At 41.4% G+C, this 16288-nt stretch overlaps 1 protein-coding gene across 2 annotated transcripts in view; it reads right to left on the bottom strand.

The window, feature by feature from the left end:
- Positions 1 to 8265: 8265 nt before the first annotated feature.
- NUCKS1 (nuclear casein kinase and cyclin dependent kinase substrate 1) overlaps positions 8266 to 16288 on the bottom strand; it is a 29248-nt gene continuing 21225 nt past the window's right edge. The window contains exons 5-7 of one of the 2 annotated variants that reach the window (XM_074351955.1): positions 15737 to 15889; positions 14660 to 14806; positions 8266 to 13743 (exon numbers count right to left, since the gene is read on the bottom strand). In XM_074351955.1, coding sequence (XP_074208056.1) covers positions 13544 to 13743; positions 14660 to 14806; positions 15737 to 15889 — 500 coding nt within the window. In that variant the 3' untranslated portion in view covers positions 8266 to 13543. Of the gene's footprint in view, positions 13744 to 14659; positions 14810 to 15736; positions 15890 to 16288 lie in introns of both variants that reach the window. The other variant, XM_074351954.1, reaches the window with a different exon arrangement.

The following is a 16288-nucleotide window of genomic DNA, read 5'->3' as shown; positions in this document are numbered from 1 at the left end:
GACGAGCTGCCCCCCTTCCCACCTCCCACCCTCCGGAACACACAAACACTGATGCCCTGCCAGCTTCTCTCTTATGCGCACACACAGGCCACGCCCAGAGAAGAAATACTAGGTGTCCTAGAATGTATGGGATGCCTTTGAAATCTTGTCAAATTAGGAGCACGCTGTGATGGATTCAGGACGCAGGCAGATGCAGGACCACCCCAGCCATCAGCAACTTCCTAGAGGAAGAGGCTCCTTTGGGATCTTTTCCTCCCTACTTCATGTTTCATGTCGCTTTCCACTCAGAACCAGCGATTCCCCCAAGACTGAGACCCCCCAGGCCCACACTAGGCTGCCAGTTGCAGCCCAGCCACCAAGGTGTGGATGAAACCCCAGGCCTCATCACCACAGCCCCTCCCTCCTCTATAGGAATCCACTGCAGCGTCAGAGAGGGAGGGGGAGGGCTACATGGGAGCTCACACCACTCCCAGCCATCCCACCCTCCTCCCCAGCCTGCCTCCTTATAGTCCTATTTCCTAGTCAGAGCCTCTGTATTAAATGTTTCTACCATGCACCGCCCCCCATCACCTAACCACGGTGATCTGATCGGCCAAGAGAATGTTGTTCTGAGGCAGACCTGGCCTGTGCCCTTCCTGAACCTTAGGGCATTCCAAAAGAGACCCCCATCTGGCTCCATCCACAAGTACCAAAATGTACAGAAGAAGCCTGCTGTTTGCCGGCTATTTCACAGGACAAATATAAATAAACAGATAGTGCCTGAAGCAAGGCACCTGGGGAGGCTCAGGGGTTAGGTAGCCAGGGCCCCAAGGCAAGCTGGCTCAGTGGTTTCCAACCCTTCCACCCATCCCCTGATTTGCCTGGATTGCACCATCATCCCAGCCTCGAGAGACACACAGTCAGAGAAACATAACTTCCCTCTGCCGGGTGAAGGAAAGGCACTGGGATTTAGCAACTGAGGCTACTCCTGGCTCGTGTGCTATTGATGCATTATTAACTTCTCAACCCCCGGGGGAAATACCACTGTGTGGCCTCTTGCTGGGCAGTTTCACTTATGATCCTCATAACAACCCTGAGAAGTAGATGTTACTGACATAGTTAACAATCTGAGAAATTGAGACTCGGGTAAGGTAAGTTTCTGGTTAGTGGAAAACCAGAACTCAGACCTGGGTCCTTGACTTTTATCTATTTAAAGTTTTTTCTTTTTTCTTTTTTTTTTTTTCATTACATCTCTCTTTTCATCTATTTTTGTCAACTCACTGCTCCCTGATGTTTTCTGCTAGAGGCTGGATATTCTGGGCAGCAAGTGAAGGGGACCGAAATGCAATTGATCAGCGTTAACCTTAGTCAAGAAAAAAGTTGCAGAATGTTGCGTTTGTCAGGCTGTGTGATCTGGGGCACATTATTTGACCATCTCAAGACCTCGGGTTCTTCCTCTGTCAAACTGGGGCTAGTGTTATTTCCTGGATCTCGTGGGACTGTTTTGTGGATTCAATGGTAGAAGGCATGATAAATATTCCTTGAACATAAGCACACAAAAACAAGAGCTACTGTTATTAAGACTTAATGTTGGAAGAGAAAGTATGTAAGTTAACAGCCAAGAGGGGCAGGGTGTAGCTCAGTAGTAGAGCATGTGCTTAGCATCCACGAGGTCCTGGGTTCAATCCCCAGTACTTCCGTTAAAATAAACGAATAAATAAATAAAATAAACCAAATTGCACCCCTCCCAAAATTGCCCCAAACCCCACAAGTTAACAGTCAAAATGAGTTTTCCAGGGTGAGATGTAGATTATTAAAGGATGTTACTATGTATGTTTTCTTGAACAGGAACATCTGTGGTTTGTCAAAGACATTTTCAAGGTCAAGTTGTCTTCTGAGAAAGTGAGTGGGGAAAAAAAAAAAAAAAAAGAAAACCACAGAACCATGTCCTGAATCCGTAGGAAGTCCAACAGCAGGCAGGATTCTTAAGTCACAAGGTAAAAAGTAGAGGTACCAGAGGAGGCACGTGACAGTGGGATTCCTCAAAAAGAGTCTGTTCCAGCTCTGATGACTCCTACAGGGGGATGAAGCATCCAAGAGTGAAGAAAATTATTTCCAGGAAAGGCAAATAAAGATGTAACTAAAGGATTTAATTGGTGCTGGGGAGCCAAACCCAGACAGGTACAATGACTGGTCTGTCTCAATAGTACCACTGAGGCCAAATTGCCTTTTCTAATGAGATGAGAAGGGCAAGGATCTAGTCCAGCTGATCCCGTGTCATGATTTAAACCAGCCGGGGTTCTTAAACTTCAGTGTGCACGGGAATCAACTGGAAGGCTTGTTAAACCCAAACAGTTGGGCCCCACTCCCAGTTTCTGATTCAACAGCCCCTGAGATGGGGCTGAATGAAGATTCTGCATTTTGAGTAAGTTCCCAGCTGATGGGTCCAGGGATGGCATTTTGAGAACCACTGGTTTCAAGCACTTTTCCATGAGGAGCCAAATGTATCAAATCACAGAACCCTTAATACCTTCCTTTCCAATACATGTAACAGCTGCATTTAGTGATTAGTCTTTTACACTTTACCACCTTGATGAGAAAACGAATGCCCGTGTTCTCAATTAGGACTTGTACGTTGAAAACAGAAGAAGAAACAAACACCTCCAAACAAAGAAATCTCTCTGGAAAGTCGGGTTGACACACGCCGAGGGTTGACTTGCCTGCAGGGTAGGTGGAGAAATGGGGTTCAAGAAGCCGGGCTCTTTATTCCTCACACTGGTCCTTCACCACTGGTGCTTTCCTACCGAGAACCTGCCTTGTCTGTCTGTCTGTCTGTCTGCGTCAAAGCCCGCATTCTGACTCTACAAGAATGTTGTGAAAGCTAAGCCCGAGGGCAGACAGCTATCCGAGTTTACAGCTTCGTCTTCTTAATACCATACTCTTAAGAGGGAACAAAACTCCAGTTCTCATGACCTTAAATGCTGACGCTTGTCCAAAATGCCTAATGAGGGGAAGCACGTGTCATGCACATTCACGGAACTCAGAGATGCTAACTGGGTTAAGAAAAGTGAACATTTTTACGGAAGCCCAGTGACCAGTTCTATCTGCTTAGGCAAGATAACAGGACAAGAGGGACTTTCAACTTTTGCGAGTTATCTTATCTGCACAAGAAGCACAAATGGTGTCCTTAAAAATCTGATGGAAGGGGGTGTTACAAGATAAGAGGCTTCTGACCAGAATTTCAGTATTTATATAGTCTGACTGTTACTCAACTTACATAAACCAATTTTTTTTTTTTTTAAAAAGGCCTCATCCCTATCTGTTAAAATAGGGTCTTTCTTCCCCGCAGACTTAAGAGAATTTGCGGGGAAGGAGGAAGGCATCCGTCTTGTAGCTCGGTCCCTGGGGTTCAGTTCCAAAGATGCTATTCGTTTAAAAAAGGGTCTCTTGATAGGCAACCCCCCCCCCCAACAAAAAGCATTCTAGTAAGGCTTCCATATCACAGGAACTCAGGGTATCACACTGCAACAGTGAAGCAGTTCTGTTGAGGCCCTGGGTTCTATCCCTGATAATGGCTCCAAGACATAGTCTTGAGGCTTCATTTCTGGCAGTAAATTTGAAAAACCAAAGAGACAAGAATAAGGTGATTTCATACACCAAAAATAGACTCCTGATAAGTATTTCTAATCAGTTTTCCAGTTCAAATGAGTTCCCTTCATTTGAAATCTATGTCCCATAACTAGGGATACACTTTGTAATCATTGGGTGGAATTTTTTTTCCATATGAGATGCTGAAGAAACACTCAAATGCCGATCAGTTCTATGTACTTCCACTATTAAAAGCCCTTTGCTAGAGGAGGTGACTTGGGACTGACTGTCACTATTCCGTCTTCTCTAAAGCCACCCCACCTTGTGGGCTGGTTAAAGTTTATCCTTTTGCCAGAGTGTTCTTATTAATAAGTAACTCGTTTGTATGCCAGAGACAAAGCAAAAGATTTCAGTTCTGCAGGAATGAGGTATTTACCAGCCACGTACCTCGCCTAGAGGCACATTGCTGCTTTTGTCTGAGACTGTTGCCAAGACCAGACCAGTCTGTCTACAGAGCCAGCAGCAGCCTGGGTGCCAGAGAGCCTCCTTACCAGGGGTTAGGTGCACACAGCCTCACTCACTCTCACAGTGTCCCTTCGAAGCCAGGAAAGTCATCCCTTATTATCTCCATTGTATAAAAAGGAGAATCGGCATGGGCTGGGGAGAGATGGGGGGAGGATTAGTAAGTGACTTGCCCAGGATCACCCTGTAAACTGCTCTGCTTCATCCACAACCAGCCACAAAGCTTCTCTTAAAGCAGGTTGCAAAATGAGGAAAGGCGACTGGAGGCCTCAATAAAACAGACTCTTGCTCTTGCTTTAGCAGGCGTTTTGTGCTATTCTCAACCCTGCTGCTTAACACCTGTTGCATTTTTTTGTACCAGTCACATGCATTTCCTGAGTAACCCAATTTTAAATATTTCATGCTTTAGTTCCTTACACCATAAAAATATCACAGAAATGCAAATATTCTGAGGTCCATACTGTATCTTAGACTGTTTTTTTCCCAGTGAGGATTAGGACAAAACACTTTGTCATACTACAGGTCCCGATTTTTGGTTTGGAATAGAGGCACCATAATTTTCATCGTCAATAACTATTGCCGGCTAATTCAGAGGTCAATTCTAGAAGCAAGAGATGTTCTAGGAACTCCCATTTCTACTGTCTGGCATTATGAGGGTGTCCCCACTTAGACTCACATCTCCCAGAGCAGGGCATCCGCTTCTCAGTGGCCGCCCAGTGCTGCTGACTGCTGAGGAGTGAGTAACCCAAACATCAGGTCTTGTTGCTTCACTTGAAGGCGTGGGAAGAGAATGAGGGAACGGAGGATGAGAGGAGTGACCTGCTTTGCGATGGCCCAAGACTAGCCTCTTGTGCAAGGTCTAGGGCAACCACCACTCTCTGACTGGGTGCTTGTGCGTCCTGTATACCTGAAGTTACAGCCGCAGTTCCCTACAATGGAGCTTTGGAATCTAAGCTCTGCATTGTTCCAGGATTACCAGGAAATGCTGTTTATCTTGTCCTTGGGCCCGCTGCGGGCCGACTCTCGACAGGACAGCTGGTTTCCCAGCCGCTTCTAGGGCTGCCTGGCACATGTACAAACAGTGGATTTGCCTTAAAACTGCTAACCCCATGGAAGCTGTTCATTCACAAAAATAAGAAGAGGAGAGATAGCGGTGAATTAGGTCAGAGGCAGGAGCAAAGGACCAAACGGGGAGCTTGAAGTTTGTAACTGAGATGCTGCATGCATTAGAAATGAAGTTAGGTTACTGAAGCCCCAGATTATGTTCCAAGATCTAAACAGAATGTTGACTGAGTCCTCGGTGACTCCTAAAGACATTTAGTGTCTCATAAAAGAGCTTTGCTGTGTCATTCTTCTTAACTACGTTCGAGGTAAAACCATATTTTCTAAATGCTCAGGACTTTATTCCATTAGATCGAATTAGAGAACCAATTTATAGTCCACAAAGCGAGGATCCAGTGTGTGTCACTGTCTCTATACACTTTCTGGGTAAAGACAAGTGTTTCACAATCTACTTTTTATTAATTATATCACCATACATGTTGAGTTCATCGATGAGAATCAATTTTTTCCACATAACCAATCATCTAGAGTTATCAAATCAGTAGTTATCCTAAAATTTATGCCATCATTCTTCCTGTTTCAGTGACTTTCTACCTCCTTCTACCCTAATGTCTTGTAGTCAGGGCTCTCCTGACTACACAGACTACGTATTCTTGTTCCTACGAGGTGGAAAAAGTGTATCTATTAGACACATGACATTCTGCACCTCCACACCAGCCAAGGAATGGTCTTACACGTTCTAATAAAATGGCTTGTGTGTGTGTCCATCTCTCTTTATATACATACCTTCAGCTAATAGCTAAAACATTACCAATAACAGTAATATATACATGTAATCGTCCTTGATTTATTTATTCCTTAAAGTTAGATTTTTAAACAAATCATTTCTAGGTGCCATGAGCTAAATCAAGGCAAGCTATTACTCTTAAGATTTTATGTTATCATATTTTTAAGTGATTATTTTCTTCACTAGGATGTAAACTCTGGCTGCCCTCTTTCATACACTGACCCCAGAATCAACACAGCATTTATTTCACAATATTTGTCCAAGTCTAATATTGAAACAGGGGGCACACCCAAGGATAACGCTGATTTCTCCAGGTGGCGGCCCAGCCAAAGCATGTCGAATGGGTACCTGTCCATTCTATTAGGATAATGGAGGAAAGAGAAGCATGCCATCAAGATAAAGGAACACAAAGTACCACGTTACCTTAAAAAGAGGTCTCAGTATGTACATAAACTTGTATCAGTGCTGTCTGTGCAAGAGACAAGCCTCTTGAACTGGAGGGCAATTTCAAAAGGCAATACATGTTTCAAAACAGGGCCAAGCTTTCACAGCTGCATTTTGAAATCTCAACATGTATTTTCATTTTAGGAAGTTATCCACATCTGTTCTGGGAGCTGTAAAAAAGGGAACAGCACGTGCATGAATCAAGAGATCCTATTTTGCACTTAAAACCCAGAAAATACTGCTGCTGCATACACCAGGATGTTAAGTGGGCACACTGATCACAGAACATCTCTGACCCAAGCAGGTGGTAGGGTGTCCTGATACAGTGGACGCAGAGTTCGAGGAACAGTACCTAAAAACGAGATGGGGCCAGCAATGGGCCCACTAGCTAAGTGTATGGAAGGCCAACACCGCCCTCTACTGGCAGAGGATAAGGGCGGTATAGTCAAGATGACACATTTCCCTCTTTTTAGTCACTACTTAAAACATAATCAGGCCATAAAAGCCTTTACATAAGTTGAAGCTTCATATCTAGGGACCACAGCAGGATTTTCAAGTAAATTTAAGCATTTAATGAGAAATGTTCATATCTCATTGAAAGGACATTTTTCCCATTTAATCTTTGATGTAATTCACTGGACTTGATTCAAGTATCACTGTTAACTTAGTGATGCTAAAAAAACAGCCAAATGCCCAGTAGGTTATTATTAGGAAGGCTCAAGGGGACATTTATGTAGGATAACGGGAGCTGGCTTTAGAACCAACAGCTGTGACAATTCAAAGCACACAGAACGACCTGATTCAAACTTTTGTACCACGTGCCAGCCAGGTCAGACATCCTACCTGAGCCAGTTTATTTTCGACAGAATTAGAGGAACATCTGACCAATCTCACAGTTGTTGGGAAAACCGAATGAGATACTATGTAAATAAAAACTCCTCATAAACTGTAAAGGGCTGAACTACAACTGTCAATTTACCGTGCAATAATGCTCATGGATAGAAGCTGAGGGAATTCGAAATGTATTTTACCAAACCCACCCAACCTCTATGCCTCTGTCTACCTGATGGTTTTCGAAGTCCTTTAAACCAGACTCTGTTTCTTCAGCATTGTACTGAAACAGAAATTTGGTATGTCAATCATAAAACACCCACAGACTGTGAGGACAAGTGGCTGGTTAGCGGCCTTCTGAAGTAAACTTTGACCTGGGACAAGCCACTCTGTAAGAAATAAATGCCAAGTTAGCTAGTCTCTAAGGGATAACAGCATGCAAACAGGCACTTAATTTCGAAGCCAAGGTGAGTTTTATGTCAATTACACTATTGGGATGACAAGGCAAGAATGTAAATAAGGGAAAAGGTTGAAAAGGATGCAAGTCCTAATAGCTACAGTATCTTGTACCATATTCTCCAGGTAAGAAGTAGTATTTAATGATAAACTGCAAGATAGTGTGGTTCTTACAGGTATTTGAAACTGAACGCAAATGTCTGTTTTACGAGTATTAACATTATCCTTTATTATATATAATGATAGGATTGTTGAAAGAAACTTGCCCTCCATCAGACTTCATAACCTTGGACATGAACATGAGGAAAATGCTCACAGGGACCCTCATGTACCCAGTCCAGTGCTCCCTTGATTAAGCAAAAGTCAGTGAACCTACTGTCTCTTGATTCCATACTCTGAAGTATTAAGACAAGATATGCTTGTCTTGTTACCAACAACAGTGATGGTCACTGCTAGTTTCTAAAGAATTCATTTAGATAGCAGCCCCTCCCCCCCAATCAGGCTGGACTGGGATGGGACAGGCCAAGGTGATCAGCTGTATAATAAGCCAGGGTATTTGCTTGAGGGTATTATAAGAAGTACACAGAGCACACATCTGGGTTACAAAAGCCCTTTTATAAAGCCATTTTTAAACAAAACAAAACAAAAAAAGTTTACAAAAGAAAAAAAGATACAGAAAAAGAATAACTTGCTTCATATGTCCCCAAAAGAGAAAAAAAAAATAAAGGGGACAATGCCAACATGCTCAACAATAAAGGATTCTTTTTCTTATTTTTTAATACAAAATACAAGCAAAGGATACACATACTTAAAACAGAGCTCAGGAACAGACACGCAGTCCTGGAAACCCTTCAATAAAAGAAAGCAGGAGTTTGTTTTTTCTTTGTCTATGCAGATCCATACAGAGACTGGGATATGTAGAAATTAAGTATCACAAAAGACCATCACACAAGTCTACCAATGCATGTTGAGTCTATAATTCACGAACATGGTCAACAAAATCATGTTCACTTCAACCCCATTTCATTTAAATTAAAAAAAAACCTTTTAAATAAAGTGGTTACATTCAAACTTTAACTTCCTTAGTACCATGCTGCAGATTTCAGCACTGTTAAGGTATTGCAAGAATGCCCAACCCTCTGGTGTCTGATCACGTATATCTAGCAACATTGTAGTATTAAGGGATGCCCGGGTTTCAGTCCATGGACAATTAAATATATTTAAGCAGGTTCTTCTCTTTTACTTTTCCTGCTCAGAACGTAAAAGATTAAGGACTAAAATTAAGGAAGACGGGGAATTTTAGAGCTGGCAAAATGAAGTCTGAAAGATGAATCAAGGCAAACAATTACTGAGAACTTGGCTGCTGCTTAACCTGGCAAATCTTAAAGTCTTTCCTTCAATCTTGCAGGAATTAGTTGTCTAAGGTTTGCTGCAACATGTTCATGGTAAACAAACCAAGTAGAGCTCTTATTTACAAATCTTGTAACAAATACTTCTGGAGGAAAAAAAGAAAAGAATTCACTAATTTCCAGAAGACAAAGGTTTAATTGCCAGACATATAACAAACACACACTCACACACACACCCACACAATACTTCAGGGGTTTTTATACAAGTTATTTAGGGCATAAGCTGAGTACTACACCCCTACACCCCATCAAAAAAGGAACAACAACAACAAAAAAATCCCAATTTTACCCACCCTCCCATAATCTAGAAAACCCTCCCTTCACCCCTGATGTACAAAGTGTATGCACGACGGCGGCACTCCACCAGCCACACAAAGCATGCTCAAACAGATGTCACCAGTTCCACCGCTCCATGGGCATGGCAACAGGCAGGTTTACAGGACTTTTCCCAATAGTGGTTAATACACAGTCAGCACCACTGTGAATTTTGTGAAGTAGGCTCGAAAAAAAGTGTAATTTAGAGATTTAGGATTTAGAGTGATTTTTGTATCAAGCTTATCTCAAGAAAAAGAGGAAATGGGTTGCACACTGAAATTCGGCTATAACTAGCTTGACGTCCTAATATTCAAAGAAACTAACTCCCTTTTCAAATAAACTCAGCTCCAGGTACAGAGAAAAGGACAGCTCTCTAACCTGAAGAGCAGCCAGCTTGTTCCAGTTTCCTCATTCCTTGACAGGAATGTATGTTACTCGTTCTGTTTAAGTATCTGTCTGAAGGCCCTTAAGAACAGGCCAGGTTTCTTCCTTTCCAAACTCCTAAGGTGATAGTTTATTCTCAGTGCAGCTACTGGTGATGTAGGCACAGAAAGGACTGTTCAGATCAAAACTTCCTTTCTGTAGAACAGCCACAGTGGCCACACGGTCTTTTATAAAGCCTTTCCTGTTGCTCCTGCTATTAAATTCTGCTCCTGCCTTTCTAACACCCTTAACTTTTTTTTTTAAGAAAAGCACTGCTCTTTCCCCAACCAGTACTCGAAAATCCATTTGTTCCTTGAATGTTCATGGATTAAAAAACAAAACAAAATTAATGTAAAAAAAAACAGTGTCAAGTTCAGTTTAGTTGATCATATCCTTAAGAATGTCAAAAATTTTACTGGATTGTAACCTCAAATTCCACCCTTGATTAGTTACATATAAGAAAATACTATTTGAACCAGAACCAAAATTAAGTATTGAACTGAGGGTTGAATCTGGAGCAAACCAGGTATTGTGGAGAAAAGAAAAAAAAAAAGTATTAAATCTATCAAGGGAAATCAACTCCTGTTCTTCCAGGTTCAAAGATTTCCACTCATGACCTCCCTAAACGAGGACACACCCATTAATTTTCCTTCATGGACTCAACAGGAAGTGGAGATATGAAAGGGAGATGTTGTAGAAAGCAGGACAAATCTACCGTTACTGAAAGGAACATGTCTCCTTTGGGCCCACTCCACTGATTCCGACCTGAGGTGGGGAAGGCTAGCAGCAAGCAGCGAGCTACAAATAGATTTCATAAGATGGAAGCTACCCATTTCCAGCTATGCGTGTGTGCGTGCGTGCGTGCATGCGTGCATGTGTTGGGGAGGGAAGTCTGAAAGAAAGAACCAGAATGTAGTGTCAGTCAGCAAAGCTGCCGAAATCCACATCCCAGAGGTAAACCTAACGAGGCCAACATTGGAGAACTGAGATAACACAAACAAGCACTTTTCGAGTGAACGGCCCCCTTCCTGAGCACTGCAAACAAGACAGTGAACGCTATCGCCATTTCACCACAGGCACACTAGAGAAAAGGGGGGCGTTTAGTCAAGGGCGCTGCCAACGGCCAGTCCCCATCAGCTTATGCCTTGCAACCTGTCCTGGTACCATGACCAAGCCTGACTGTTGAGCACCTGTTTCCAGTTGAGACACCACAGCTGTCCTACTTGCATGCATGATTTGAAGGGAAGGCCAGGGTGTTTGAGATCATCAGTAAGAAGTGGAGAAAACACTTCATTTCATTCAGAGCCTGTCTCTCTTGGGGACACAGATCCTTTTGTCCAGTCTATTAGAAATATATATAATACATTTTTCAGTCTCATGAGTTAATCTTTTAAAAAGGGATCCCCAAAGAAAAAGCGCAACCAAATGCACACAAGTAACCTAGAAGACGTGATTACCTCTAAAGGATGTGCGTATATGACAGAGATGTTAGTGCAGATTAATATATTATAGAGATTGTGTTACATAAAATACCACGGCTAGTTTTAAAAGACCCTTCCCCCCAGTCTTCACGAAACATAATCTAAGGAAAGCGCAAATGTTACTAGGAATGTAAGACTTAAATTTATAAACCCCTAAAAAGAGAAGTGCATGGTGGAAACACTGAGAGGCTTTTTAACATGTGAACACAAACCTTGTTAAAATACCTGAACAAACCCAGAAAGCAAGTAGAATCATCTTTAACACTCCCATTGCAAAGTTCACAACTGTAAAGTTAACCATCATGAAAGATAATAATCCAATTGCTACCTATGTTTAAGTTTTGCATTTCGGCCAAGCACTAAAATCTCCAAATTCATTCTTTAACACACACAGTGTAACAGTGAAACGACTCTCTGTCACTGGTGCTTTCTTAAAAAAAAGGAATCACAGAGTAAGGATACTCTTTACAATGTCTTAAAAATCAGAGTAAAAATATTCCTTAAATAACCTTTGTTCTATGACCATCTGCAAGAAAGCCAGGTTGTTTGAGAGAAAAATACGTTGTGACTTAAAAGATAGAAGGAAAACCACGTAAGTAAACATTGAAGAAGCAAATCTAGAGAAAAAGGCAGAGGTTAAATTTCACTAATTTTTCAACTTATTAGTGCACTAAGACCCCGAAACCTTGCTCCCATGAGCTCATGGTTATCAGAATGTGGAGGATCAAAACTACAGATCTGTCTCCTGCCTCCATAATGCATGTAAAAGTCTGTTACCAACTGCACACAGGCCTCCTGAATGCATGGTTTCTCCAGCCCCACAGAGCCCCTTAAACTTTTGTTTTAAGCAACAGGAGCAGTAAGCAGGGGCCCTAGTAAAAAGACAAAAGCTAACTGAATAGAGTCAGAGCAGCACTGAACACACTCCCATGGAGCACAGGATGTGGAGTGAGATTAGAGCCGGGACAGCTCACGTCCTCGAGCAGAGCTGGCAGGCACTGGGGGCGGGGCGTGCAGTCGTATCCTTCCAGTAGCAGGAAGCCGAGAGATGCACTTCATGCCGTATTTCCATGAAGATATGGGGAGACAGGTGTATGGAAAAGAAAACGTTCTACCCCCGAATAAAAACAGCATGGCTCACGGGACCTAAATGCACATTTATGGCACAGAAGAATTTCAATTCTGTTTTCATGAAGGAAAAATCTCAAGTCTTTGTGATTGAGTTTCACATTAACTGGTACTTTATTTACTTAAAACCTAAACATTGTCAGTTTGAGAAGAAATCCACTGTGATATATAGATCTCGCCATTTAAGTTCTAGGGTTTTTTTGTTTTTTTTTTTTTTTTGATCCTTGGTAAAATTGTATCCAAGAAACAGAATAGATACATATATACTTTAAAACATGAACCATCAGAGAATGAAATAGGAAATAAAAAATGATTTAAGTTTTGGCGGCCCTTGCATTTTAAGTTCCTTAGACTGTAGCAGGATAGAAGGATCACTGGCTCCGAGTCTCTTAGAGATAACAAGTGATGAAATTAAAAAAAAACCCACACCCTCAAACAAGGTCAGGTAACCCAATTCCCTACCCTGCCCCAAGGTAAAAAATATGAATACTTTTAGTAACAATTCAGAATTCACCTTTATCTCCTACTTGCCCCATCAGTGGAAGCTTAGTCATGATTTTTTAGACATCCATATTTTTGTATATAGATATATAAACTTGTATTAGAGGACAATTAATTTTTTTAAAAAGTCCAGGTAGAGAAAGAAGCAATCATTTTTAACTAAAGCCCTCTACGTTTTTTGATTACTGTTCAACTTGCTACCATTTAGCAAAAAAGCAAAATTTCCATAGTGTTCACCTCAAATCTTATTGCTTTACAACTGTGGTATACCTTCCATCAAAATTAAAAAGATGAAGCAGTCAATCCAGTGATTCATCTGACATGGCTTTCATTGGGAAAGCGGGTGGGTTGGTGGGGGCGGTGACAAAGAGAAGACCAATAGACAAAAAGGGTAAATTAAACATACAATGGTTTTCTTTACAAAAAAAAAAAAAGAGAGAGAGAGAGAATATGTTATTTTCAACAAAAGGAAAAAAGCATTGAAAGCCCATGAGTCAAGCCATAGCCAAAACCATATTCTATCTTAAGTAGGTTTTCTTTTTTTTCCCTCTTTTTTTCTTTTTTCTTTTTTTTTTCTCTTTTTTTAAATAAAATCTCTCCCCAAACCATTATCACTTTTAATCCTCCCCAGACTGGGCTTCATCTTCAGACCCTTCATCCCCAGACTTCTCGGGCGGAGGGCTTGCAGAAGCTTTCTTTTCTGGAGGGCTTTCTGGTTCCTCATCTTCTTCTTTGGGAGAAGGAGTCTTTTCTTTTGATGCCTTTGAAGCGGTGGGGCGACCCACTTTCCCTTTGCCTTTCACAGGACTTGGCGTCACTGAAAGAAAGATACCCATTTGGGGAAGGGAAGAAAATGTCTTTAATAAACATCAGCTACAAAACAAAACAATCGGTAAGAAAAAAATCTGTAAAGACAACACCGCAACTTTCTAAAAATCAGCGTGGGTATCAAACACTTTTTTACTAACACCGTCATGTTATAGCAGTAATGTCTATAATAAAGATGCTAAAGAAACTGCGTATCATCCTTAGTGGCTTGTGAAACTAAAACCTGTTCATGATAAAAATTAGTTACGTTTAAAAATTGGGTGAAGAAAAAGGGATGTAACTTAATCTGGTAGAACTGACGCCACCAGCAACTTTGGATAGTCCCATCATTCCCAACAGCAAGAGATAATGAGTAAAAAGTTCTACCTGCCAGAATGAAAACGAAAAGCAAATCCAGCTTTCCGATTTAGTGACAGTCTAGCTCGACCCGGAGAATGTCTGGCTCAAAGAAAAATGAATCTAAGTGCTCAGCTGTGGTTTTAGTCTGTCAGCACAGAGGATGGTGTAGGAATCGGAACACAGAGCGCTGATGTATTGCTACAGGTGTGTGTTTTCACAATTTCATGTTGACTAGACGTTGAGACTGTGGTATCAAAGGGGAAAAAAGGGCAGTAGTAGCTACGCTGGTGTGGTGTTTCTACCACTGGGCCTGATTCACATAGGTCGTTCTCAAGCCTTGCCTTACGCAGAGCAGTAGCTGGACAGGGCTAAGCCACCGGACCGCTGCAGGGGCTGGAGTCCTCATGACTAAGTCAGTGCTGCTTCCAACTACGGAAGGCAGGATCCCTTGATTCTTGTTAAGTATGTGGCCAAGGCCAAGCCCTAATGAAGGATTTCTGTAGAGAAGCTTATTGGTTCTTGAGATTTTTCAAAGCAATAATTCATTTCACTTCTGCAGAGCTCACCTGTGGCCTTTAGCCTGGGTTTGGGCATTTTCTTTTCTTTTCTCTCAGGTTTGGACTTCTTAACCATCTTTTTGTTTTTCTTTTTTGAACTGCCATAGTCACTATCATCATCATCTTCCATTAGGAAATCCTCATCACTGCCGGAATCTTCTGAGAGGAAAGAAGAATTTCAACGTCCAACTTAATGTACACATCCTTCCAAGTGAACAAAGGAAGAGAGTGCTAAGAGTGACTGCAGGATGGGATTTAGGAGTCAAACACTCTTGGGTTCTATTTGCAGCTGTACTACTGATCTGGCTGGAGTTGTCACTGGCCCCACCTCTAAAATGGTTTAGCACGCACATGAGGGTCATGACTGACTTGTTTTAGGAGTAGGTTGAAACAGGAAGAGATAAGACAACCTGGATAAAACATAAAGCCATCAAACAACTTTCGGTAGTTCCATCGTTCCCATATAGTCCTGACGAGACCAGGGAAATGAAACTGCACTGATTCCGTGCGTCTGTCCCAACTATAAACAAATGAACTAAGAAAACGCCATACGAAGCAAAAATACATGTAATTAATTAATCTAAGTAACTTGTGAAACGTCTAAATTCTTTTTCTTTTTTTAAATCACTTTTTTTTTTTTGGCATGGGGAGGTAATTAGGTTTATTTAAATTTTTCTTTAATGGAGGTACTGGGGATTGAACCCAGGACCCTGTGCATCCTAAATACGTGCTCTACCACTTGAGCTATACCCTCCCCCTTGAAACATCTAAATTCTATTAACACGTTTGTCAAGAGAGGTCTACGCCCTTCTCTACCAGGCCAAAGTTATAAATCTTATAACACCCACCAGGTAACTGTTACTCTAACAACTGTTCACTCAGTATTTCAGTATAAATGATGCACATCATAATCATAGGAATCTTTGAATCTTTTAAAATACAAATAGATATCAAACAGTCATCTCTCTTAATAGTGAGGATCTAATTTAAGGGACTGATTGTAACATTTAGCATCCACAAAAATGCTGAAGTAATCAAGGTCACCAACTACAACCACGACCAGAGTAACAGGCCAGCGGTACGTACTCTCCTGGAATGGTGCCTCATCCTCGTCTTCTTGTTCTTCTTCACTGCCCACATCTTCCATGAGCATCTCCCTCTGTTTAGAGGCTGCTTTAGAGGCTGCCTGCCGTTGCTGGCGCACATTTTTATGATCTTCTTTTTCATCTTCACTGTCCTCTGCAATATCAAAGTTATAATGCAGTGATCAAAGAGTTATGGGTTTGACAGCTGACAAGAAAAGCCAGTGTAAGATACAATCTGCAGCTTTATTTCATTCAAAAAGGGTAAATTCTATCCCTAAAAATTCCTATAAAATATACAAAAGAGCTAAAATTCAAAGAATGAACTTAAATAAGACTATATTCCCACTATTACATATAAAATAACTTAGGCATGGAGTTTTAAGTAGTAATAAAGCTGAATTTAGGTGTGAACACATGCTTCTTACAACATACTTTAAACTTACATCATTCCTTTGCCCTAAAATTCTCAATTGCAGTCAAATCTACGTTCACAATTTTTAAAAACTAAAGTTAGAAAAATATTTTTAAATAGTAGAACCGGGAAGGCTATCTT

The sequence above is a fragment of the Camelus bactrianus genome, chromosome 23 (assembly GCF_048773025.1).
Source record: "Camelus bactrianus isolate YW-2024 breed Bactrian camel chromosome 23, ASM4877302v1, whole genome shotgun sequence".
Lineage (NCBI taxonomy): Eukaryota > Metazoa > Chordata > Mammalia > Artiodactyla > Camelidae > Camelus > Camelus bactrianus.
Note: the sequence above shows the minus strand (reverse complement) of the source record. Positions and strands in the feature narration are given on the sequence as shown.